At 31.1% G+C, this 20,649-nt stretch overlaps 2 protein-coding genes across 2 annotated transcripts; both read left to right on the forward strand.

Annotated features, from left to right (window-relative positions):
• Positions 1-1,594: 1,594 nt before the first annotated feature.
• Positions 1,595-11,007, forward strand: LOC106765516 (mitochondrial outer membrane protein porin 6). Its single transcript, XM_014650171.2, has 7 exons — positions 1,595-1,808; positions 4,142-4,218; positions 4,637-4,704; positions 5,867-5,977; positions 6,998-7,084; positions 7,796-8,004; positions 10,404-11,007. The coding sequence occupies exons 2-7, from the start codon at positions 4,170-4,172 to the stop codon at positions 10,711-10,713; spliced, it is 834 nt and encodes a 277-aa protein (XP_014505657.1). The 5' UTR covers positions 1,595-1,808; positions 4,142-4,169; the 3' UTR covers positions 10,714-11,007.
• A 1,260-nt stretch (positions 11,008-12,267) lies between these two features.
• Positions 12,268-16,989, forward strand: LOC106765510 (protein YIPF6 homolog). Its single transcript, XM_014650165.2, has 3 exons — positions 12,268-12,873; positions 16,276-16,350; positions 16,499-16,989. The coding sequence occupies exons 1-3, from the start codon at positions 12,400-12,402 to the stop codon at positions 16,757-16,759; spliced, it is 810 nt and encodes a 269-aa protein (XP_014505651.1). The 5' UTR covers positions 12,268-12,399; the 3' UTR covers positions 16,760-16,989.
• The last annotated feature ends 3,660 nt before the right edge of the window (positions 16,990-20,649 follow it).

A 20,649-nucleotide genomic window follows, 5' to 3' on the forward strand; every position in this document is an offset into this window, starting at 1 on the left:
GTTTAATCATGATACATTTATAACTCTCGCAAGAAACAAAAGTGAGTGTTGACAAATACAGAATCACAAAATTTTACTTAATACACTTGTCCTCCAAGATAAAGTCATATATCTAGTTGTGGATACATCATGAGGGATTTGTTTGTATAACATGTTTTAGACATTTGATGATTTGAATATGATGTGTGAATCGAGAAATTAGGGTCTCATTACACAATGTTTAACTAATAAGTAGTATGATTTAAATTTATTATAACTTTTTTTTATCGTGTGTTATGTTGTGATTTGTTTCCTTTCTACAGTCTTATATTATAAGGTAATGTAAATATAAGAGACAAAGAAATATATGAATGATAAAAGTTGAATAATGAAGAATTGTTATTTAAATATATAATTTTGGTTTTATATATATTATTTAATCGGTAAAATGTGAACTATATTTTAAAAAATTAATTTAGATTTTTATGTGAAGTATTATAAATACATTTTATACACTTATATTTATTTATGTTTTTTTTTTATCAATGCTATAATTATAAAGGTAATTCTACAAAGTTGAGGTGTTATTGTATTAATTAAACTATTACCTCTTTCAATGAAATATTTTCTGAGAAGAAAAAAACTTGACTATAAATCATTTATAGAAAACTTTGTTTTTGTAACATTATTTAAAAAGGTAAATAAAGCATTAAAATACATACTTTTCAACTTCATGGAAAACCATTAAATTGCCCGTAAAAATATCGGAAAATTCAATAATGACAAACAAACATTTTTAACATTAATGAACCTTTTTTTAAAAGTAATTAATTTCTCCATTCTGAAACGTAACAACGAGCTAATCTCTATTTGCTAACGAAACAGATTATATGTTTTAGTAACATCATTTTAAAAAAATCGAAATAGAATAACATTAAAAATAAAAAATGAAATTTCTTTCAAATGAAATCATTAACAAAACAAACAATTTTAAATATAACTCAATTAATTCTTAATTATTTATAAATTTGAGTATTTTTAATTAAATTTTCATTAATCTTTTATTTATTTATTAAGCATTTAAAGTTATTAAATTTTCAGTTACTTTTTTTTATTTTATTGCTATTGGAATAAGATTATTTTTATTTTACTTGTTTTTATGAGTTAATAAAGTGAGATATTATAATTTATATAAAAAATAAATCATTTTTATTAAGTAAATTTAAAATAAAGTTAACAAAATGATATTCTAATATAATTTTTAACTAAATTAATAATAAATAAAATTTTACTTCACGTAGGTTAAAATATATTTTATTAGAAGAAGGGTAAATAATTGTGGATGACAACCTGGACCAATGTGAGCATACCAAAGCTAACCAGAGCCAACCAAAGTGGGACAAATTCCGAATGGGGCCATTGCTAACCAGTGGCGTCAAGAGCGAGGTCAAGTTAAAAAATATATATATATATATATAAAAAATGATGAGGTTTACAGTATTATTATTATCTTCAATCGTTTCAATTAAATATTTTTTTATTTTTTATTCAAAAAGTGCAAATTGAGTTAGGGCATTCTCACCAACCAATGAGGTTTACAGTGATATTCCTTTTTTTTAAGAGGTGTGAGTGAGTAGTAGGTCTAGGGAGGCCACGTCAGCAGTGTTTGTGAGTTGTGTTGAGACCCAGAACATTGCGTTTTCTTCCGCAGCCCACACAGAGTTTGCACCAGTGCTGCTGCTTGTGAGAGAGAGACAACGACTCTATTCCACTCTTTCTTTGGCGGCGGCGCGTCGTTTTCTCTCGGCTTCACTCATCATATCTTCTCTGTAAGGCTTCTGCATCATTACGTTGCAATCATTTCCTCCTATCATAATCACTTTTCAGATTCATTCCGTTTTTCCCCCCTACTCATGATCTCTTGATATTGGTTTGCTTTCGACTCCGCGATAGTTTGTGCACGATAGAGTTGTTTATTTTCGTTTGGGTATTTTGTCGAGCATCTGGTGCTTATAAAATTAAAAGATGCGATGCGCAGTAGTTTGATTATGTAGTGTTTCTTAGCGAACTAGTGGAGTTTATGGAGAACCTGTAGTGCTTTATTTTAACACGGGTTAGTGAACTATATATTTTTTTCTTCTCTAGTTTGATTTTCGCGTGAAAATAATGCACTTGTTCTGCTCAAATTCACAATGTCAGTTTTGTGTGTCATTAAGTTTCTATGAACACATATTAATTGCTTACGATAATATGAATGTCCTGGATTGATTTTGTTGATTGTCCCGAAATTAACTTGGTGAGGCGAAATTGTAATCATATTGAAAAAAATAAACACCCGTGGTTGCAGTGAAGGATTTAGGTGTCGCGTTTTCAATATAGCAGCGGTTAAGTTTGGGGTAGCTTGAAGGAGCCTAAATGCTTTTCCACATGGGTAGTTTTCCAGTCTAGTATACCTCCGTTAAGTTTAGATTCCAGCCTAAATGTATTCAATTTTGCCAATCTTCCCACGTTAGGGCAAATATTCCTGTCTAAATGGATTGGTTCACCTTATGCAATTCTCGCGCAAGAGTTTAGGGAGGGGTTCGTGAGTATCCCAGCATTACGGTTGGGAGCAGACACCATCCCTCATCCTCAAGTAGTTTTGGGTGAAATGGTTGGCAGTGATGATCCAACTACTCGGTCAGAATACGATTGGGACGGTCCAATTAGAGTACAAATTAAAATTCATGTGCATTAGTGTTATTTCAGCGGCTTCAACTTTGTCCTAAATCCTAATTAGTCACAGGGGATTGCTTAGAGCCTTTTTTTTTTAATCTTTTCCATGATCAATTTATTGATTATGTTCACGGTTTACACCTAAATTGACAAGTATGCAGTAGTGCATAGTTGCATAAAGCTCATAGCTGATTCCACGACCCTTCCTGATAAACATCATATATTCATGGGAAGTCATAGGCATATGAAACATGAATCGAACAAGAGCTGAATCTCATCCGTGTCTCAAGTCATGAATATATTCTTTAAAGACTTAAATCCATGATTCCTTATACAGAGAATTAAGAACAAGAATAGAATTAGTATCCAGCACAAGAATAAAACTAGGATTCAAATACACCAAATAGAATGGAGCTAAGAATAAACTAAACCGAACAAATTGAAATACAAGACATATGAACCTAGTAGAGAAGGAAACAACATAAATTATGAATAAAGTTGATTATAGGAGAAAGTGACTGAACAAGAACAACTAGAAAGAAATAAGAACTCAAATAAATAAGGAAAAGATGGACGAAAGTTAGATATGGAAGAAGCAAGGCTTGTTGCTTTGAATAAAATCCATGCTCCTCTCCAAGATAAGCACCAAGGACGAATCACCACTTGACTTTCTAAGAATATAAGACTATCTAGAAATGGAATCACACTTACAAGTGCCAAAAATTCTCTCGAGTGTTTCATATATCAAAAGTGAGTTGCAAGAGGAGGAGATGGTTATTTATAAGTGAGTTATCCAAAAGTGAAAATGAAATGTGAATCCTAATTCTAGACTAATATAATGTTTGGATGAGATTTTGAAATAGAAGTGGAGGGAAATTTGACCATTGAAATTACATCCTAGGCTACTCTAGGCTTGGCTGAAAATTGGATGCATCTCCCATACCTTAGTTATGCTTTTCTTGCTCCTGTGTAGCACATGGCTTCCCTACGTCTTATTGCCTCTCCATATAGCACAATTTGACCGGAAGTTGTTGTCCACACGGGCTTCAATAGAAGTCCAACTATAAACACGAATTCTGATCTACCTAAAATTTGCAAAGAATTAAATCCTAATTTATGAGTTCGTGACATAGGAAATAAGAAACTATTTTACAAGCAAGAATATCTTACCTTGTTGTGCACCTGTTTCTTCCAATGGTGTATTCTTGTTATTTTTCTTTTTCTTCATTCGTACATTTATCACTTCCACGGTCATATTATGATCTGACTTGCTGAATAATTTTAATATTAATCTTTTGTTACGTACACAATATTGCATTTGGATGTTTGCATACATCGGTTGCATGAGACAGTTCTGCCACTGTAATTGGTTTATGTCCTCTATTTTGTTTTTCAGTTTTATTTCTGAAATTAACAATGAAATACAAACAATAATTGTGTTTCACAGGGTTTGGTGCATTTCATTCTGATTCATTATGGCCAATGGTCCGGCTTCGTTTTCTGATATTGGAAAAAGGGCGAGAGGTAAGTTTGCATTTGGAATCATATGATGTTAATTTGTGTTATGCCATGTTGGATTTTTTTGCCAATGGCTCTAGGGTATTTGTTAAGGGAGGCCGGAATGGCAACATCACATGCTGCAATGGCATGATTACATGTTAGAATCTGACCTTCGGACATCTGCCATTCATGACAAAGGAATCATATTATATTCATTTTGTTATGTCATTAAGCTGTAAATGATCTTGTTCCAATGTTAGCGAACAAGTTGTCTATAAAACTTCTCTACTTTCAAACCCTTTCTGATTGATCCGTCCAAGGATTACATGGTGGAAAATATAGATTGTTGGTTTTTCTATATTTCATATCAAGTCAAATCACATCTAAATTTTATAAAATATACCAGTGGCATTAAGTTGTAAATAATGTTGTTCCTATGCAGACCTTTTATACAAGGATTACAACTTTGACCACAAGTTTAGCCTGTCAATTCCAAACTCCACTGGATTGGTAATGCATAACCCACTCTGCTATTATTTCTTTTTAATTACTTGTATTATTTTAGGGTTCAGCTTTTCACTGCAGTTGATGGTGATATAAAATCCATCTTGCTTGAATATGTTGTAGTCTTAATCACACGCACAGTCAATGACAATAAAATTTCATCACATCCTTCCTTCATCTTTCTTTGTTATTCGACTATTTAGTAAAATAAAGGAAGAGGAAGAATGAATAGATTTAGTATAATGCTTAGTTGACTGATGTGATGTCAATAAGTTAATAATTTGCATATCTTAAAAGTGTTAATAATTGTGTATAGTTATTTTTAGAATTACATTTTTAGTCTCTAAACTTAGACATGAATTTAGAATTCATCCATGTCTCAAACTTTGATATATTATGGTCCATAAATTTTGAAAATGAATAGATATTGTCCTTTTAATCCAACTATAATAATTTTTTGGGCTTGTTAAACAGTGTTCTAGATTGGCATTTCAGCTAGAATCTATCAAACAATATAAACAACTCGAATACAAACATGAAACATGTTTGATATGTCAAAAAAGTTTAACACAATTAGATTAAAAGGACTATATTTATTCAATTTTAAAGTTTTGGATCAAAATGTATCAAAGTTTGGAACATGAATGAATTCTAATTCTGCATACAAGTTTAGGGACTAAAATAAAATTTAACCCTTATATTTATTGCTAGTCATATATCAAGAGTTGCAAGATAAAGTTAACAGCTGGATTCGTAGAGAACTATTATCTTTCATTGGGAATCATGCTTTACCTATATAACATAACAAACAAATATACTAAATTCTGAAGATATTAAGGAAATCATTAATAACTCACCATGTGTACTTACAAAAATTTACTTCAGTGTCAACTAAACTTCGTCCCAACATGGAATTGTACTGCCAAGTACAGTGCTGTGGGAGAGGATGAATATTGTTTTCTCCTTTCTTGAGCCAGTTGGGTTAAAAAAAAAGTTGGGAACTTGCGTCTTTCAGTTCATGGTTTGTTTGCGCATTCCTATGAGTGCTAAAGATGTTGACAACAATTGGAAACTTGTATTTTACCAAATAGACTTAAGTTACTGCAACCCTTAGTCCATCATTCTGTCTGAATTGCCTAATTTCAAATTTCTTTTTTCCATTTGGCAGGGGCTTGTAGCAACAGGACTGAAGAAGGATCAAGTTTTTATTGGTGACATAAGTACGCTCTACAAGAGTGGAAATACTACAGTGGATGTGAAAGTTGATACATACTCTAATGTAAGTAATAGAGTTCTACTGCTACTCATATGCTTCCTTTGATATATACATAATGTTGCTGCCATTGTTTTGATTGACAATCGGACAGGATGAGTTGGTTGGACAGGGAAGCATCCTAGTAATTCGTCTGGTCATTATATAAACGGGAAAATTTTGTAACCCGTGAGAACTGGCCAAAACCCTATGCAGTGAACTAATTTGACCTGTTAATTTAAAAAGCATATTTTTTTAATCTTTTAAACTTTTAAAATTTAAAAGTTTATAATAAATAATAAGTCATATTTAATGAGATTTACACATTGATGAGTTATTTTTTTCGCTGTTATTTTTTTTTTGTTTTAAAGCATATAATTTAGTCATTTATATTTTTAATATATTATTTTCTTATAATTTTATATTACATGGAAACTTATTATTGTTAATGAATATTATTGTATTTAATTAATTTAACATACTTATTATGATATTTTTTATTTAGATTTTGTTATTTATTTTGAATGTTACGAGTTAAACAGTGATATATTTTTAGTTTTTAACATAATAAAATTATTTTATTATATTTAATAATATTAGTATATTATTTATTAGAACCGGTTCAATTACGCTTAAACCATTGAACAGGTGTCTTGACCGGTCCTGTTTTAAAACACTGGTTGCTACTTCTAATACATTAAATTTGTTCACGACTAATTGTTTCAAAAAGTCCAAGCTTTCTAAGATGTGATGTAAACTGAAAACAGTCGCTTGCATTGTTGAAACTTGAAATTATGGGGTTTTAGGTACACTGGGACGAAGATAAATAAATCATAATATTTTGGATAGTATTGTATTGACTACTGCAACAGATAGCAGTATTTAAACTAATTATAATCCTAGGTAAATGGGAATCGAATGACGAGATGAAAATATGGCTATCAACCTTGAGAGATATGACTATGATATAACAAAGTAGAGTATAATATTTTATATTTTCTAACTAGTTGAACCTACCATGATGCTTTCTCTGATTTACCTTTCCAGGTATCCACAAAAGTGACTGTGAATGATATCTTGCATGGTACAAAAGCTGCTTTGAGCTTCAACATACCTGATCACAAGTCAGGGAAGGTGGGTATAATTTAGATTTCCCAGATCTAGATAATGTTAATGCATGGTTTACAAGACTGAATTAAGTAAAGCATTGCATTCTTTTACTCCTGAAAATACTTTAAATGTTACATTTGATCTTTGCACTTTGGGGATTTCATAAATATAACGACTCTGCTAGAGCTTAAAGCGTAGAAGAAGTAAGCCACGGAACTTATAGTAAAAGTTTCATCTAAGTAACTTTAGACAACGAAAGGGAATGCATTCCCTATTACGTTGAGTTATGCTGAACATGTGGTTGGCATATTGTTAGATACAGTCTGTTCACTTGATTGAGATTGGTTCCAATTAGAAATATCAAGTTAATAAACTTGTGCACCAGACCATCTAATTTTAAGGAAGAATTTTTTCTATTTTCTCTTTTTGGGGGGAGGTGTGGTATAGAGGTTCTCTATTATCTTATGGTAACCATTTACCTTACCAGTAAGGATTTAGAGTGGTAATAAGGATAAGTTGATTTTATTTGGGGAGTAGCTTGGTAAAGCCTGTAAACGGCCGCTCCAGTTCATGGTGGGGCTGTGGCTATTAATGTTTGATTGTTTGTCCCTTCTAAACTCTGCAATAATGGGAGCCTGCTGCAATTGACCATCCTTTTTTATGCTTGGCAATATGTAAGCAATGGATTTAATTTGGCCTTCGTACAACGCATCTTACCATGCTATATTATCTCAGCTGGACGTGCAGTACCTTCATCCTCATGCAGCCATTGATTCTAGTATTGGTTTGAATCCATCCCCTCTATTGGAGCTTTCAGCTGCAATTGGGAGCAAAGATCTTTGTCTGGGTGCTGAAATTGGATTTAATACAACTTCTGCTTCGTTCACAAAATATAATGCTGGAGTTACCTTCAATAAACCAGATTTCTCCGCAGCACTTATGCTGTAAGTAATGTTGTTGCCACATTTTGCCGTGTTAAGTTTATGTTATGGCGTCTTGTTATTATGTCTTTCAGTTACCTGCTTTTTTTTTTTTTTTTTTCCTTTCTCTGTTTTCTAACCTTATATATGAAGACCTATCAGAGAGCCTAGATAAAATTTTAAATATTATAAACATAGCAATAATTTATAGTTAGCGTTAGACAAACAGTCACGTAATATTTTTCTGAAATAATGTTTGTTATTTATTTATTTTGAGAAAGGAAAAAGTAAGCTAGAAAGGAGGAGCACATATAGGGAGCAAACTTCCATGTTGAACCTCTTGATAATCTTCTCAATATACCTACCTTCTTATCCTGAATTGTCACGTGACCTATCGTGATAAATATGAATGCCTAAAACATTTAATGAAGGTCCTTCATGTCAAAGTGGCTGTATATTATTAATTTTCTTAGCCAATAGGTTCAACAAATTGCTAGCAAGAAGAATGTCATGGACATGTTAGATGGGAATTATGAAATTGTTCCCACTAATCTTCAAGTAAATGCACTTGTCTACACTATTTTCCTTAAAGCTAAAAGAGGTGATAATCTAATCAAACCTCAGAAGTCATTGTCTGGTTGTTTGTTTTAGCCCTCGTAATTTGTCCATTTAGATTCTTACAAATTAGGGAAAAACTGAACATTACAACAGTAGGGAAACACAATATGGTTTAAAGAGAAAGTTTAGTCAAAGAAAACCCCTAAGCAAAATAAGATGTAATATAACTTATATCACAGATATCCTAACAAACAAGTTTACGATGCCAAAAATTGGTTAACTTAAGCGAAGGAAAGCATATTCTACAACAATAAATCACACTAACAACAATATATGGATAAAGAGTAATTATTATTAATGTAATATGAAAGTTTACAATAGTCACTATAATGATATGATATTTTATTGTTTAACTAATACTTAAATTCTTACTATTATACCAGGATAGATGCGTTAAAGTAATGGAAACTGAGAGAGATACACATCAGAGAATAATAATCTAAGCCATGCACAATTATAAAATATCCTTAAATTAAGTCCTTAATTGAAGGATAATACTATGGAATTCTATGTTCACAACAAAATAAATTAATCTAGAGAGCAAATCACAATTTTGAAGCTTAAACCTAAAATTCACATAACAAAGATTCCATAACAAATTGTGCAGGAACTGATGTGGAACTGGAATCATTTTACTCTGTGATAACATATGTTTCATGCCGACAAATTGTGTTGACCTTTGTTATAACTCAAGAAATATGATAAATCCAATGATTCCATAATAACTAGTCGCAAATTTGAGGTTCTAATCCTTGTTAGGGTTTTATACCCTTAAGATGAGGGTTTTATGCCCTTAAGTCATTTAACATACTTAAAATCTAACCTTTTAAATTAATAAAGTTCGATGGTAAAAGATAATTCCTTTCACAAATTGCATATGAATTTCATAAAACAACGAAAGCTTTGTTTTTTTTCTTTTAAATAAGGGTTCATGATAAACTGTAGACTGTGTCTAAATGGCTCTCACATCAACTGATGGAATTTTATAAATTAATATTCATAGACAGTTTTTAGAATGTGAAAACAATGCAATTCTAGAATAGTTGGTAATGAATGCATATCTGAAATCACATTCATCTCTATGAGCATTACGGAATCTTTGTTTTCCTTGAGGGTTTCTTGTCCAGCTTCTAAGGAATTATTGTAGAGATTGTCCCATTCAAATATTTGTATACATAGATAGGATAATAATCATATCTCAAATTATAAGATGATGATTAAAGATAGTATGATGATGCTATAATGATAATTATATCTCTAATTGTAATATATTGACAAGGATAATATTTAATAATTATTCCATAATTAATTTAACGTGGTGCACTTTAAATTTCGTAAGAACCTTGGGTTATTTCAATAGTTTATTGCGATGTCTACAATTGAAAAGAAGGTGATTTTTGAAGGCATGGGGTTAAATGCTTAATTTATGTTTTCTTTTATTTACTTTTTTCATTTTCGTTTGAAAGTGGAGAAGTATTTTTCTGGAAGCTACACGATATTATTCTAAACTGTAGTGTCCGAGTACAGTATATAAAATTCATTTACTAGTGACTTTTAAATATAATCTTTTTTGGGGAGTTCTTGATGGATACTATGTAAGATAGATTTGTTACTAAAAATAATGTATGGGAGGGTGGTATGGTATCCAAAATTGTCTGTGCTTATGGTTTCGTTCCAATCTTTCAGTCTCTTCTGCTTAGAGTTTGTGAAGATGTCCTTCTGCAAAAGCTTTTTGTTCAGTTCAAGAAATATGTTCATCTGCTTTGTTTGGTTATATGTTTTACATCATGTCATTAACTATGCAGGGCTGATAAAGGACAGACCCTGAAGACATCTTACATTCATTATGTTGATCGCCCAGATGGATTCACAGTTGCTGCTGAAATGACGCACAGGTTTTCGACCTTTGAGAACAGATTTACTATTGGGAGCTCACAGTTAATAGATCCCAAGACAGTTTTGAAGACTCGGTTCAGTGACGATGGCAAAGCTGCCTTTCAATGTCAACGAACATGGAGGCCAAATTCACTTATAACTCTGTCTGCTGAATATGACTCCACGAAGATCTTTAGTTCATCCACTAAGTTCGGTCTTGCTCTTTCTCTCAAGCCTTAACTTGGCCATCCTATTAAATCTGATTTGGTGACTTCAACTTTTACCGTTATCATTTTTCATTGTTTCCAAAACCCATGGTTGGTTGTTTTAAGCCCCCTATCATAAGGTAAACCAATGAAACTAGTAATATTTGTGAATTCTAAAGCGGCACAGGGAAGGAGGACCCAGTTTTGAAATACTTACATAATGGCTAGAGGGTGTTGTAGCTGATTTGTGATACTACCATCCAGGATCTAGCATATATGATTTTGGGGCCAAATTCTATAATTTGATATAGTGACTCATTTCATATCATTTTCGCAGTAATATCTTCTCAAATGGCACCACTGTTACCCTTAAGAATAAAAACTAGGAGTGTTGCAAAACTATTTTTTTTTGCTATCCTGAGCAATTGAATGATTGCAAGTTAGATTAAATATAATTTCCATGTCTAGGTTGAATTTATCAAGAGGAATTAATAGTTGAAACGTTAAATTTTACATGTTCATTTATTTGGTATTTTCATTTGTATTTTTTAAACCTTGACCGTTGAAATGCACAACACTTACGGTGACAAATTTGAGAAGTCTTTAATTAATTTTATATAATATTACATTGGCATAAGACTTGCTAGTACTACTAATTTTATTTCTTTTTGTCTTGCAACGATACCATTTCTAAGAAACCTAATAGTGACAACTGTACTATCGTTTTGTTTCTCGTAAATTTGATCTGAATTATAATTCTTTTCAAAATTAATTCCACTTTTAGTTATACTGGAAAATAAATAAAAAGGATATTGAAGTAAAAAAAATAAGAGAAGTAATGGATATAAGAAAGAATTACTAATAACTTTAATATATATTAGGAGTTTGATCACTATTATATATGTGTATTGTAATCGCAGATGAAAAGAAATAGAGAATGTCAGCCTTGATTCATATATAAGTTAAAAAAAAAATCATGTAATTTACTTGAGCATACATGCTTCTCTTATGCATTGAAAATAGACAGCGCGAAAAATCAAACAATAACATTTTTTTTTAAAGAAAAATGAATGAATCTTAAGATCTAAGAAATGAAAAAGAAAAAGGAGTTACTCGCAATAAAAACAAATCCATTAATTGTTTTTTAATAAAAATATTCTTAAGCAATCTCCCGATTATAAATAGTTATATATAATAACAGTTAAACTTTTATAATATTTGCTTCAAAATTTATACACTGAATTGTCACAAAAATGCTAACGATATGAATGAATTAAAGTCTAAAACTCGTTATTTTGTGAGTTTGTCATAAAATAAACTCAGTCTATCATTCATTAGATTTCTTTTACCACTAAAAAAGAATGAAACAATAAATTACGTGTTTTTAAATTAAAATGTTTATATATTATCACAAAGAAAATTAAGCTTATATAAAAAGTCATTATTTTTTGAGTTTTTAATGAAATATAATCGTATACCTTTCCTCGAAAAAAATAACACTATTATTAGATCACAAGGAAAGTGAATAAATATAAATACGCATTAAATAGAGAATTGCATATGTTGAAAAAGAAGAAGAAAAGTGAGAAATGTAATAATAATAGTTTATATGAAGAAGAAAGATAAATGAAGAAGGAAAGAAGAGAATAAGTGCAGTGATATTTGTGCGTGTGTTGTTGTTGTTGTTGATCTTGGTTGGGTGTGAGTCTTGGGTGTGAAAATGTCGCACAGCGATACCATACCCCTTCACCCATCTTCCCAATCCGACATCGACGAGATCGAGAACCTCATCAATGCCAGCGTTCATCAATCAGTCCCTCCCGCACGCCCTCCAAGTCCCCCACGCGCCTCCATCCCGGTCTCCGTCTCCGCCGCGCCTTCCCCCTTCATTTCTTCCAACCTCCCTACGCCGCCCACGCTCCCCAAATCCTCCTCTTCCGCTCCTCCTCCTCCGCCGCCTCCTCGTTCCGACATCTCCGGGTTCGGACCCGCCCCCAACACGCTCACAGAGCCCGTATGGGACACTGTGAAGCGTGATCTTTCCAGAATCGTGAGCAATCTGAAGCTGGTTGTCTTCCCTAACCCTTACCGCGAGGACCCCGGTAAGGCACTCAGAGATTGGGATCTGTGGGGCCCTTTCTTCTTCATCGTCTTTCTCGGCCTCACCCTCTCTTGGTCTGCCTCTGTCAAAAAGGTATATGTCTATTTCTATCTTCGTTGTACTCTTTCTTCCTAATTGGTAGGGTTTACAAATCAGATCGCTAATCGCTCTTTGCTGATCTGTCGTCACCACCTTCTGATCTACTTTTAGTGGCTAGCTCAGCTGAAATTTTCGTGGTTGTTAAGAATGGCGTGTCTCTTGATAGAATCGTTGGGTAGAATCCACTTAGGAGTTTCACATTGTGCCTGATCTTGATCGTATTGCACATGTGTACTATAATCACTTGGCTTTAAGGCTTCGAGTATTGCTCTCTGTGTTTGATAGTAAATATTTGGCGGAAACATAGAATGAAGAGAGTGAATGTATGGATGTGTACGTTCTTGAGTGCCATTTCTGATCTTCTATGGTTTCTTTGCTGTGTAGTTTGATCCTTTCTTTTTTCTTACATTATTTTGCATTATGTTACAAATCGAATTGTGATTTATTCTTTCTTAATTTAAGTTGATGGTTGTGATTATGCCTGTTGGGTTTCGGTCATCTCTGTTGATCCATTGTGTGAAAATAAATTTAAAAGTTAAGGGCCCCCGTAATTTGAATTTCGTACGAGGTGTTCTAGTTTCTAAACATATTCTCGTAGTGGCACAGAACATTATTTCGGTGTTGCATTAAGTCAATGGTCATGAACCGTGGTGCTGTTGATTTGACATTCTCTAACCAGCATTTGTGTCTGTTGGTTTGCTGCACCTGTACAACATATGTGGCGTGGAGCAACATTTCTACCAAGTTTTTTTCTTTCCTAAATCATTCTGCTTCAGTTTTCCCAATTATAAATTCTTCATTACGATTGTAGAATTGGGCTTTAGATAAGTCATGAATTGGGATGTCTATTTTCCAAATCGTAATCAAATTGTACTGTTTATCTTAAGATTCATGACCAATAGCTGAAAAACATGACTCGTAGAGCGTTTTACCGTACAAAAACATGAAAAATCAATACACACGTTTATACTGACATGTAAACTTCGAAATATTTTTTATTTTATTTTTCAAAATATCTTGATAAGAAAATATATTTATTTAAACTAGGTTAGAAAATAAAATTTGATTATAATAATTCTAGATTTCACTCGTTTTTTTTTTTCTGTATTTTTTATTTGATTAAAAGAGATTAGAGAATCATGTGTGATTAGAGGGTCCAAGATATAATTCTGACTACCCAAAGTTGAAAAACAGTCAGTCTTAAAACTATAACACAAAAGTTGCTTAAGTAAAGACAAAGTACGTTTTTGTTACGGGTTAGGGTTATGAATATGGCCATCTTTCTTTTCTGATCCACTACAGCCGTGAGTGCAATAGAATGCGTAGAACTGCAGTGTGACCTTATTTGCTTTGGTCTAGGTGCCATTTTTTATTTTTATTTTGGCTGTCCAACCATTACGTCTTGATGCGGCACAATGTCTCTTAGATAGAAAGGTGCTGTAGCCCGCTATGGAAGAATAGCAAAATTTGTATGCGAGATTTGATTCACACTATTCATATGCTACTGAGGCATAGAACTAATTCAACCTACTATCACTATCACCAAGCTGAAGAAACATATTGTATCACTCAAATGTATCGAGAATCATTATCCAAAGTAAGGGTTTGTCATTTGTGATTCCCTGCAGAGCTGAGGTAGTCATATGTTTAGGTTGATGAGGTTTCCAGTGAGCAAATGGCATGGAAGTTAGCAGTTTTTGTATTCAGGGGCTGCTTATTTTAGCTTACTTTCTGTTTGTTATTCATAAAACAGTAGCTGTGATAGATGGTAGTAAGAGATGACATTGGCTGTACAAGTCTGAAGTATCATTAGACATGCTATTGGTATTAGAGAAGATCATCCAACTTTTAGGATAGTGAGTGTTCAGTATGGCATAACTTTGTTAGTTGGTTGTTTGAACTACATTTTGGCATCTAGCAATAGAATTTTTCTCTTCTCAATAGTAAAATAATTTGTAATGATTTATTTTTCCTTTTTATGTCAATGAGTAGTTAAATTTCGGTTTGTAAATTATTAATTTATAGAGGGTGATGTTTTGATTACTGGTTAGTCATTGGAGCCAACAGTCATTTGTAAAAAAATATATGGTTGTTGGATTCATTTAACTTTGTATCAGGGTTTAATTTCTTAACCCATTCCCTTAGTCATTTGAGCTATATGTTCTACCCATAATTGCATCTATAAAAATATTCTTTCTCTTCTCTATGACATGGTTGCAGTAGAGTGCTATAGCAGGAGTGTGGGGCGTCCTTTGTGCCACTATGGAATTCAATTAGTGGAGCAGTTTCAATAGTGACCAAAGCAGCGTCTTTTTGTGTTCTATAACGGCACTGTCATGATATAGACTTCGAAACCCAATTTTTACCCCTCGAATAGCATTGTTTGGGCTTTTTTTGGGTAAAATATATATCAAAAAGTTACTTCTATATTGTCCTCTATTACTTCACACATAATTGGACTATCTTTAACTTGTCACATTCGTTTTTCTCCCTTTTAGACTTCACATTCTACAATTCTTTTTTATTGAATTTATTGTGTTATTGCTCTATTTGTTTCACTAAGTTACTTCTCTTTGGACCTCTATTCTTTCGCACCATGAGATTTCAGATTATAATTTTTTTTATCTAATTTGTAATGTTCTTTTTATATTAATTTCATCATCGTCTTTTACTTTATTGGCTTCACTACTATTTCTTATTGCTCTTGGATTGATGGTGATTGTGTGTAGACTGACATTGTATTTCATGAATTCATATGTTTTCTTTTGCAATGAGTAGTTATGTGTAGTATGAATTATTTAGTTTGTATTATAATATTTAAAATAGTGGTCATCTCGCGTCTTGCTTTAGTGTTTTCAGAGTTAATCACTACATGCCTGCAGCAATCTGAGATTGATGACTATGCTCCGTGATTCTAATAAAATACTATTTTCCTTTTATAAGACTATTTGAAGTTTAATATCAGTTAAATTATGAATTTATTGAGGTGGATATGGTAATGATTAGTCCTTGGAACCAACAGTTGTAAATTAAATTTTATGGCTGGATTTAGTTAATCTTGTATCGCGGATTCATATTTCTTAGTCCGCTACTTGGTCCTCCCTTGTACCATGTGCTAACTTTGGTGCCTCTCTAGTGTATATACCCTTCTTTTTTTGCCTGCGTTGTAGTTTGCATTGATGAAATCTTGGTACAATGGTAGGTTATTATTATTATTATGGTTTGAATCGTAGAATATCCTTGGAGGTGACGTTGTGCACATCTACCGTTTCTCAAACCACACTAAGTGGGAACTTTGTGCACGCGATTGTCATTTATTTACGTCGTATAATAAAGTGAATCTGATCAATGTTAGTCGTATTTTTTCTAACATCTTTCTATCTGATTGTGTCTCAGTCTGAGGTTTTTGCTGTTGCATTTGCTTTACTTGCTGCCGGCGCTGTAATTTTGACATTGAATGTACTTCTTCTGGTAATTGCTTCTTTCTCTGTCTTGATGTGGTCATATTTTGAGTGTCAAATGAAATGTTGAAGGGCCGTGGAGCTGGCCATTCTGGGAAGTATAATGTGATGAATAAAGACAAACATTTGACTTTTTTTTCATCTCTTCAAACTTTCAGGGTGGACACATTATTTTCTTTCAGAGTCTGAGTCTGTTGGGTTATTGCTTGTTTCCTCTTGATGTTGGTGCATTAATTTGTATGTTGAAGGACAATGTCATAGTGAAAGTGGTTGTGGTATGTGTGACATTGGCTTGGAGCTCTTGGGCTGCGTATCCTTTCATGAGTTCTGCCGTCAACCCAAGGAGAAAAGCTCTTGCACTCTACCCAGTTTTTCTCATGTATGTATCTGTTGGTTTTCTCATCATTGCCATTGACTAAATGCATCAATGCTTCTGATTTCTTTTTTCCGATAACCACCTGGAATCTGTTTCTAAATAGGAATTTTTGTTTAATGATCAACCTTTTCTTTTTAATTCTTTTCCGCCCTTCCTTTTTTTTTTTCTGTTTAAAATTTGGTTAGATATATTTGAAGACAGACAGTTGTATAATATTACGTGGAAAGTATATGGTGGGATAAAGCTTGCTGCATAAGTATTGTTTTCGCTTTATATTGTGTATTATTTAATGTGCATGTGTATACTGATTGAAGGGCCCAAACAGAGAAAGAAATTGATCAAATGAATTTTATTTTAGGAGAATCACACTCAACCTTTATGTTAGGCTAATGAAATTATACCGAAATACCTATTTTTAATATTATTACCTTGACCTCCCTTTATTTTTATTATCATGTAAGAAATAAAGAGTGGTTTCTGTTAACAGAAAAGATACGTGTTATGTTATATAAATTAGTTTGCGGGTATTTTTATGATGATAATAGAATGAATACAATTAAAAAATTAATTAATTACTTCAGTGGTTATCAAAATGCAAAACAAAACAAAACCAATCCTTATAAATAGTTTATTTTAAATTATAAGAACAAAAAAATTGGTTAATGACGATGATATTATATGATATAATAACTGTAATATGCCCATTTATTATTTTGTTTAGCAACATGCTGACAACTTAAAAGAGTATCTCGCATTTTAATAATTTTTATTCTATAATAATATTTTGGTTGATCTGTTTTCAACACTTGTTCTTTGATTCTGTCACTTGAGAAAAGATATTTGAGATGTAAGCCATTAATGTATCTGTTTTCAACTTTCGTAGAGTGCTTTCAATTTAATATTTTTCTGTTGCATGTACAGCACGCATGACTTTAATAGTCAACATATTTATTTCATCACTTGGTCATTCGTCGTTTCGGATTGCAGAAATGAAGAAGAATTAGGGCGTAAAGAGAAAATATTAGGTGGGAAATAAAAACAAATGTGTTTGGGGAGAGTGAAAAGTTTGTATATGATCGTAATATAAATAATTGTTTTATATTAATATATTTACAAAGTAATTTTTTAAAATAATTTGATACAAGTTATTGATTTTTAAAAAGTACAAATTATAATTAAAATGAATTTCAAATTAAATGAAAACTTTAAAAATTTAATGGTAAAAACGTTATATTTTAAAGAAAAATGTATTTTTTTCCTCTCCAATCTTATAGTTGATAAGAAGAAAGCATACCTCTGTTTCGTCTGATATTTCTTTTAACGTATACGCCGAAATTTACTTTCATATTTTAAGATGATTGGTTTTTTCTTAGTTTACCTAAAATGAATACAACATTGATCTTATCCACAATGCTCTTTTACGACAACTGGGCATTTCAATTATTGATTAACGAGAAAGAATGGACGTAGGTGAGAGAAACTTTAAGAAATATCTATTTAAGTAACTGCATGAAATAATGTAACTCTGTTACCAAATAAACAGGTGAATCCGTTGATTAGGCGAATGATGGTTGCCTTAAAATGAAAAGCCCTTGCATTCCAATCCGACAACAATCATATACATGTTGGAATCTCTTAACCGAAAAAGTTCAGAAGAAAAAGCTTAAATAATTAGGATTAGTAGGTTAAGATTGAGACATCACAGCATTCATTGTTTCCCTATATCTAGATTGGTGGCGGCGTTACTTTCCCTATCTTTTCACCACCATTTTTCCTTTCAAACTTGTTTTCATCTTTATTATGAATAGATTTGTAATTGAGTTTCGTTTTTATTATTCTTCTCTCACATACACTAATGCACATGAAAAAAATCGGCGTCCGGGTATTTACCATACCTAGCTAATGGATAATATTATTTTAATGCTCGCTTATTGGATATAAATAATATATTATTTGTTATGAATATTTGTTATTAGTAAATTGTAAATAAATAATTATATTTTTAATTAAATTTAATTAAAAATAAAATAAAATTATATTTTATTAGATTAAATTTAATTAAAATTAAATTTTGACTTATACTTAATTTAATTTATATTATATTACATATATTTTTTTATAATTTTATTTAAATTTTATTTTAAAATATATAAATTATATTTTTTTTTTGTTGGTATTCACAAATTTTTTCTAAACAAATACTCGACGAATAATAGATTAAATAGTGATTAAAATTTTATCCGACAAATCATAAATAAACATTATTCCGATCCATTATCATCTATTCATGCATGTATGATCGTGGATACAATTTCACCACGCTATTATACATAAATCCAATTTCTAAGATAAGCTTTGTATCCTATATATAAGTTGGTACGTAGGGTCAAATAATAAATATTCAGTTGGCATGCTCTATAGATTCTTCTTAAAGTATCATCATTTCACTTCCTCAGCCTATCTAACTTAGTAGATTTACGCATTTTGATATGACCTCTTTTCAACGGATTCTAATCCTTTTTTTCTTCACAACTAATGGAACATCGATGTTATCATATTAAAACTTTTTTTTTTTTTTCCTCGACTTAATACTTTTCATTTACTTTTTATTTTCACTCATGTTTCTATCAAGTGAATAAAGGTAAGTTCAGTTCACTTTGAATCATAAAAGGGCTAAAAATGATGAGTAATCTAAAGACTGCATGCTATTTTTTATTAATTAAAGCTGAATTTATCCGAAAGAAAAGAAATAAAATAAGTGAAAGATAGTTAAATAAAAATATGTGAGATTGAATGTAAGTAATAATGACCATTTTTACTAATAATATTTGAGAGTAAAAATAATATACTTAAATTAAAGATGATTTTAATGTTTAAATTTTATATAAAAACATTAAATATGTTTTTAGTTTTTGAATTGACCTAAAATTAAAACTTGGTTATGTTCAAAATTTTAATATATTTTAATTCTCAAACTTTAAAAATAAAAATAATGAATATAATCTTTTCAAATCCAATTAGTTTAATACAACAAAAATATATAACGTGATTAGATTAAAAAAAATTATATCCATTCATTGTTTAAGTTTAAAAATTAAAATATATCAAGTTTTAAAAAAGAGCAAACTTTAATTTTGACTCATAACTTAAATTTAAAAACTAAAAACATATTTAATATAAATATTAAATTCAATTATTTACAGGTTACAAGATAATACTTGTTAATTTTTATCTTATTACATCACCTTTATATTGTGTGAATAAATGATATGAATTAGTTATATCTTCTTTAATTACTAACCACATTAACATTCCTAACTAATTAATATTTTTAATATTGTTATTATAAAGTTGTCACGGTAACCCGACCCACCACGGGTTGACCACTTAGTCAGTCAATATAATTCGGTTAATTTATTAGCGAGCCGAAAAAATTCGAACTCGACCCAACCACCACGGATTAGTGGGTTAAACGGGTTGGCTCATTGTCTCACTTAACTTTTTTTTTCACCTTCTTCTTCTAAGATTCTTATAACATGTTACTTTGATCAATTAAATTAAAACCGTAATAATTAGACCAATTGACATAAAAGAAACTAAAAAATTTGAAGAATCTAAATTATTAAGTAGCATGAGTTTATTTTGTATTTATTTATTAATATAAAAAAATGAAGAATCTTAGTTATCATAAGTAACATGTGTTTATTTTGAAATAATTAATATAAAAAAACTGAAAAATCTTAGTTACATAAAGATGTTTTATATATAGGATATTTTATATGATTTTATATTGCTGTGATTGTGCGTATATTAAACAATGAAAAGTGTTTAATGAAGTGGTTAAGTCATTGTAAAAATATTGTATATATTTTTCCGTCTTATTAATTATTAAAAGTGTTGTAAAAATATTGTATATATAGGATGTTTAAATAT

This window comes from Vigna radiata, chromosome 7, assembly GCF_000741045.1.
Source record: "Vigna radiata var. radiata cultivar VC1973A chromosome 7, Vradiata_ver6, whole genome shotgun sequence".
Lineage (NCBI taxonomy): Eukaryota > Viridiplantae > Streptophyta > Magnoliopsida > Fabales > Fabaceae > Vigna > Vigna radiata.

Bases quoted from the DNA above. Each gene is read 5' to 3' on its own strand.
- LOC106765516 (XM_014650171.2), top strand. From the start codon at position 4,170: ATGGCCAATGGTCCGGCTTCGTTTTCTGATATTGGAAAAAGGGCGAGA. The intron at 4,705-5,866 runs GTAATGCATAAC...TCCATTTGGCAG, and splicing joins TTCCAAACTCCACTGGATTG to GGGCTTGTAGCAACAGGACT. The intron at 8,005-10,403 runs GTAAGTAATGTT...TTAACTATGCAG, and splicing joins TTCTCCGCAGCACTTATGCT to GGCTGATAAAGGACAGACCC.
- LOC106765510 (XM_014650165.2), top strand. From the start codon at position 12,400: ATGTCGCACAGCGATACCATACCCCTTCACCCATCTTCCCAATCCGAC. The intron at 12,874-16,275 runs GTATATGTCTAT...ATTGTGTCTCAG, and splicing joins GGTCTGCCTCTGTCAAAAAG to TCTGAGGTTTTTGCTGTTGC. The intron at 16,351-16,498 runs GTAATTGCTTCT...TCAAACTTTCAG, and splicing joins CATTGAATGTACTTCTTCTG to GGTGGACACATTATTTTCTT.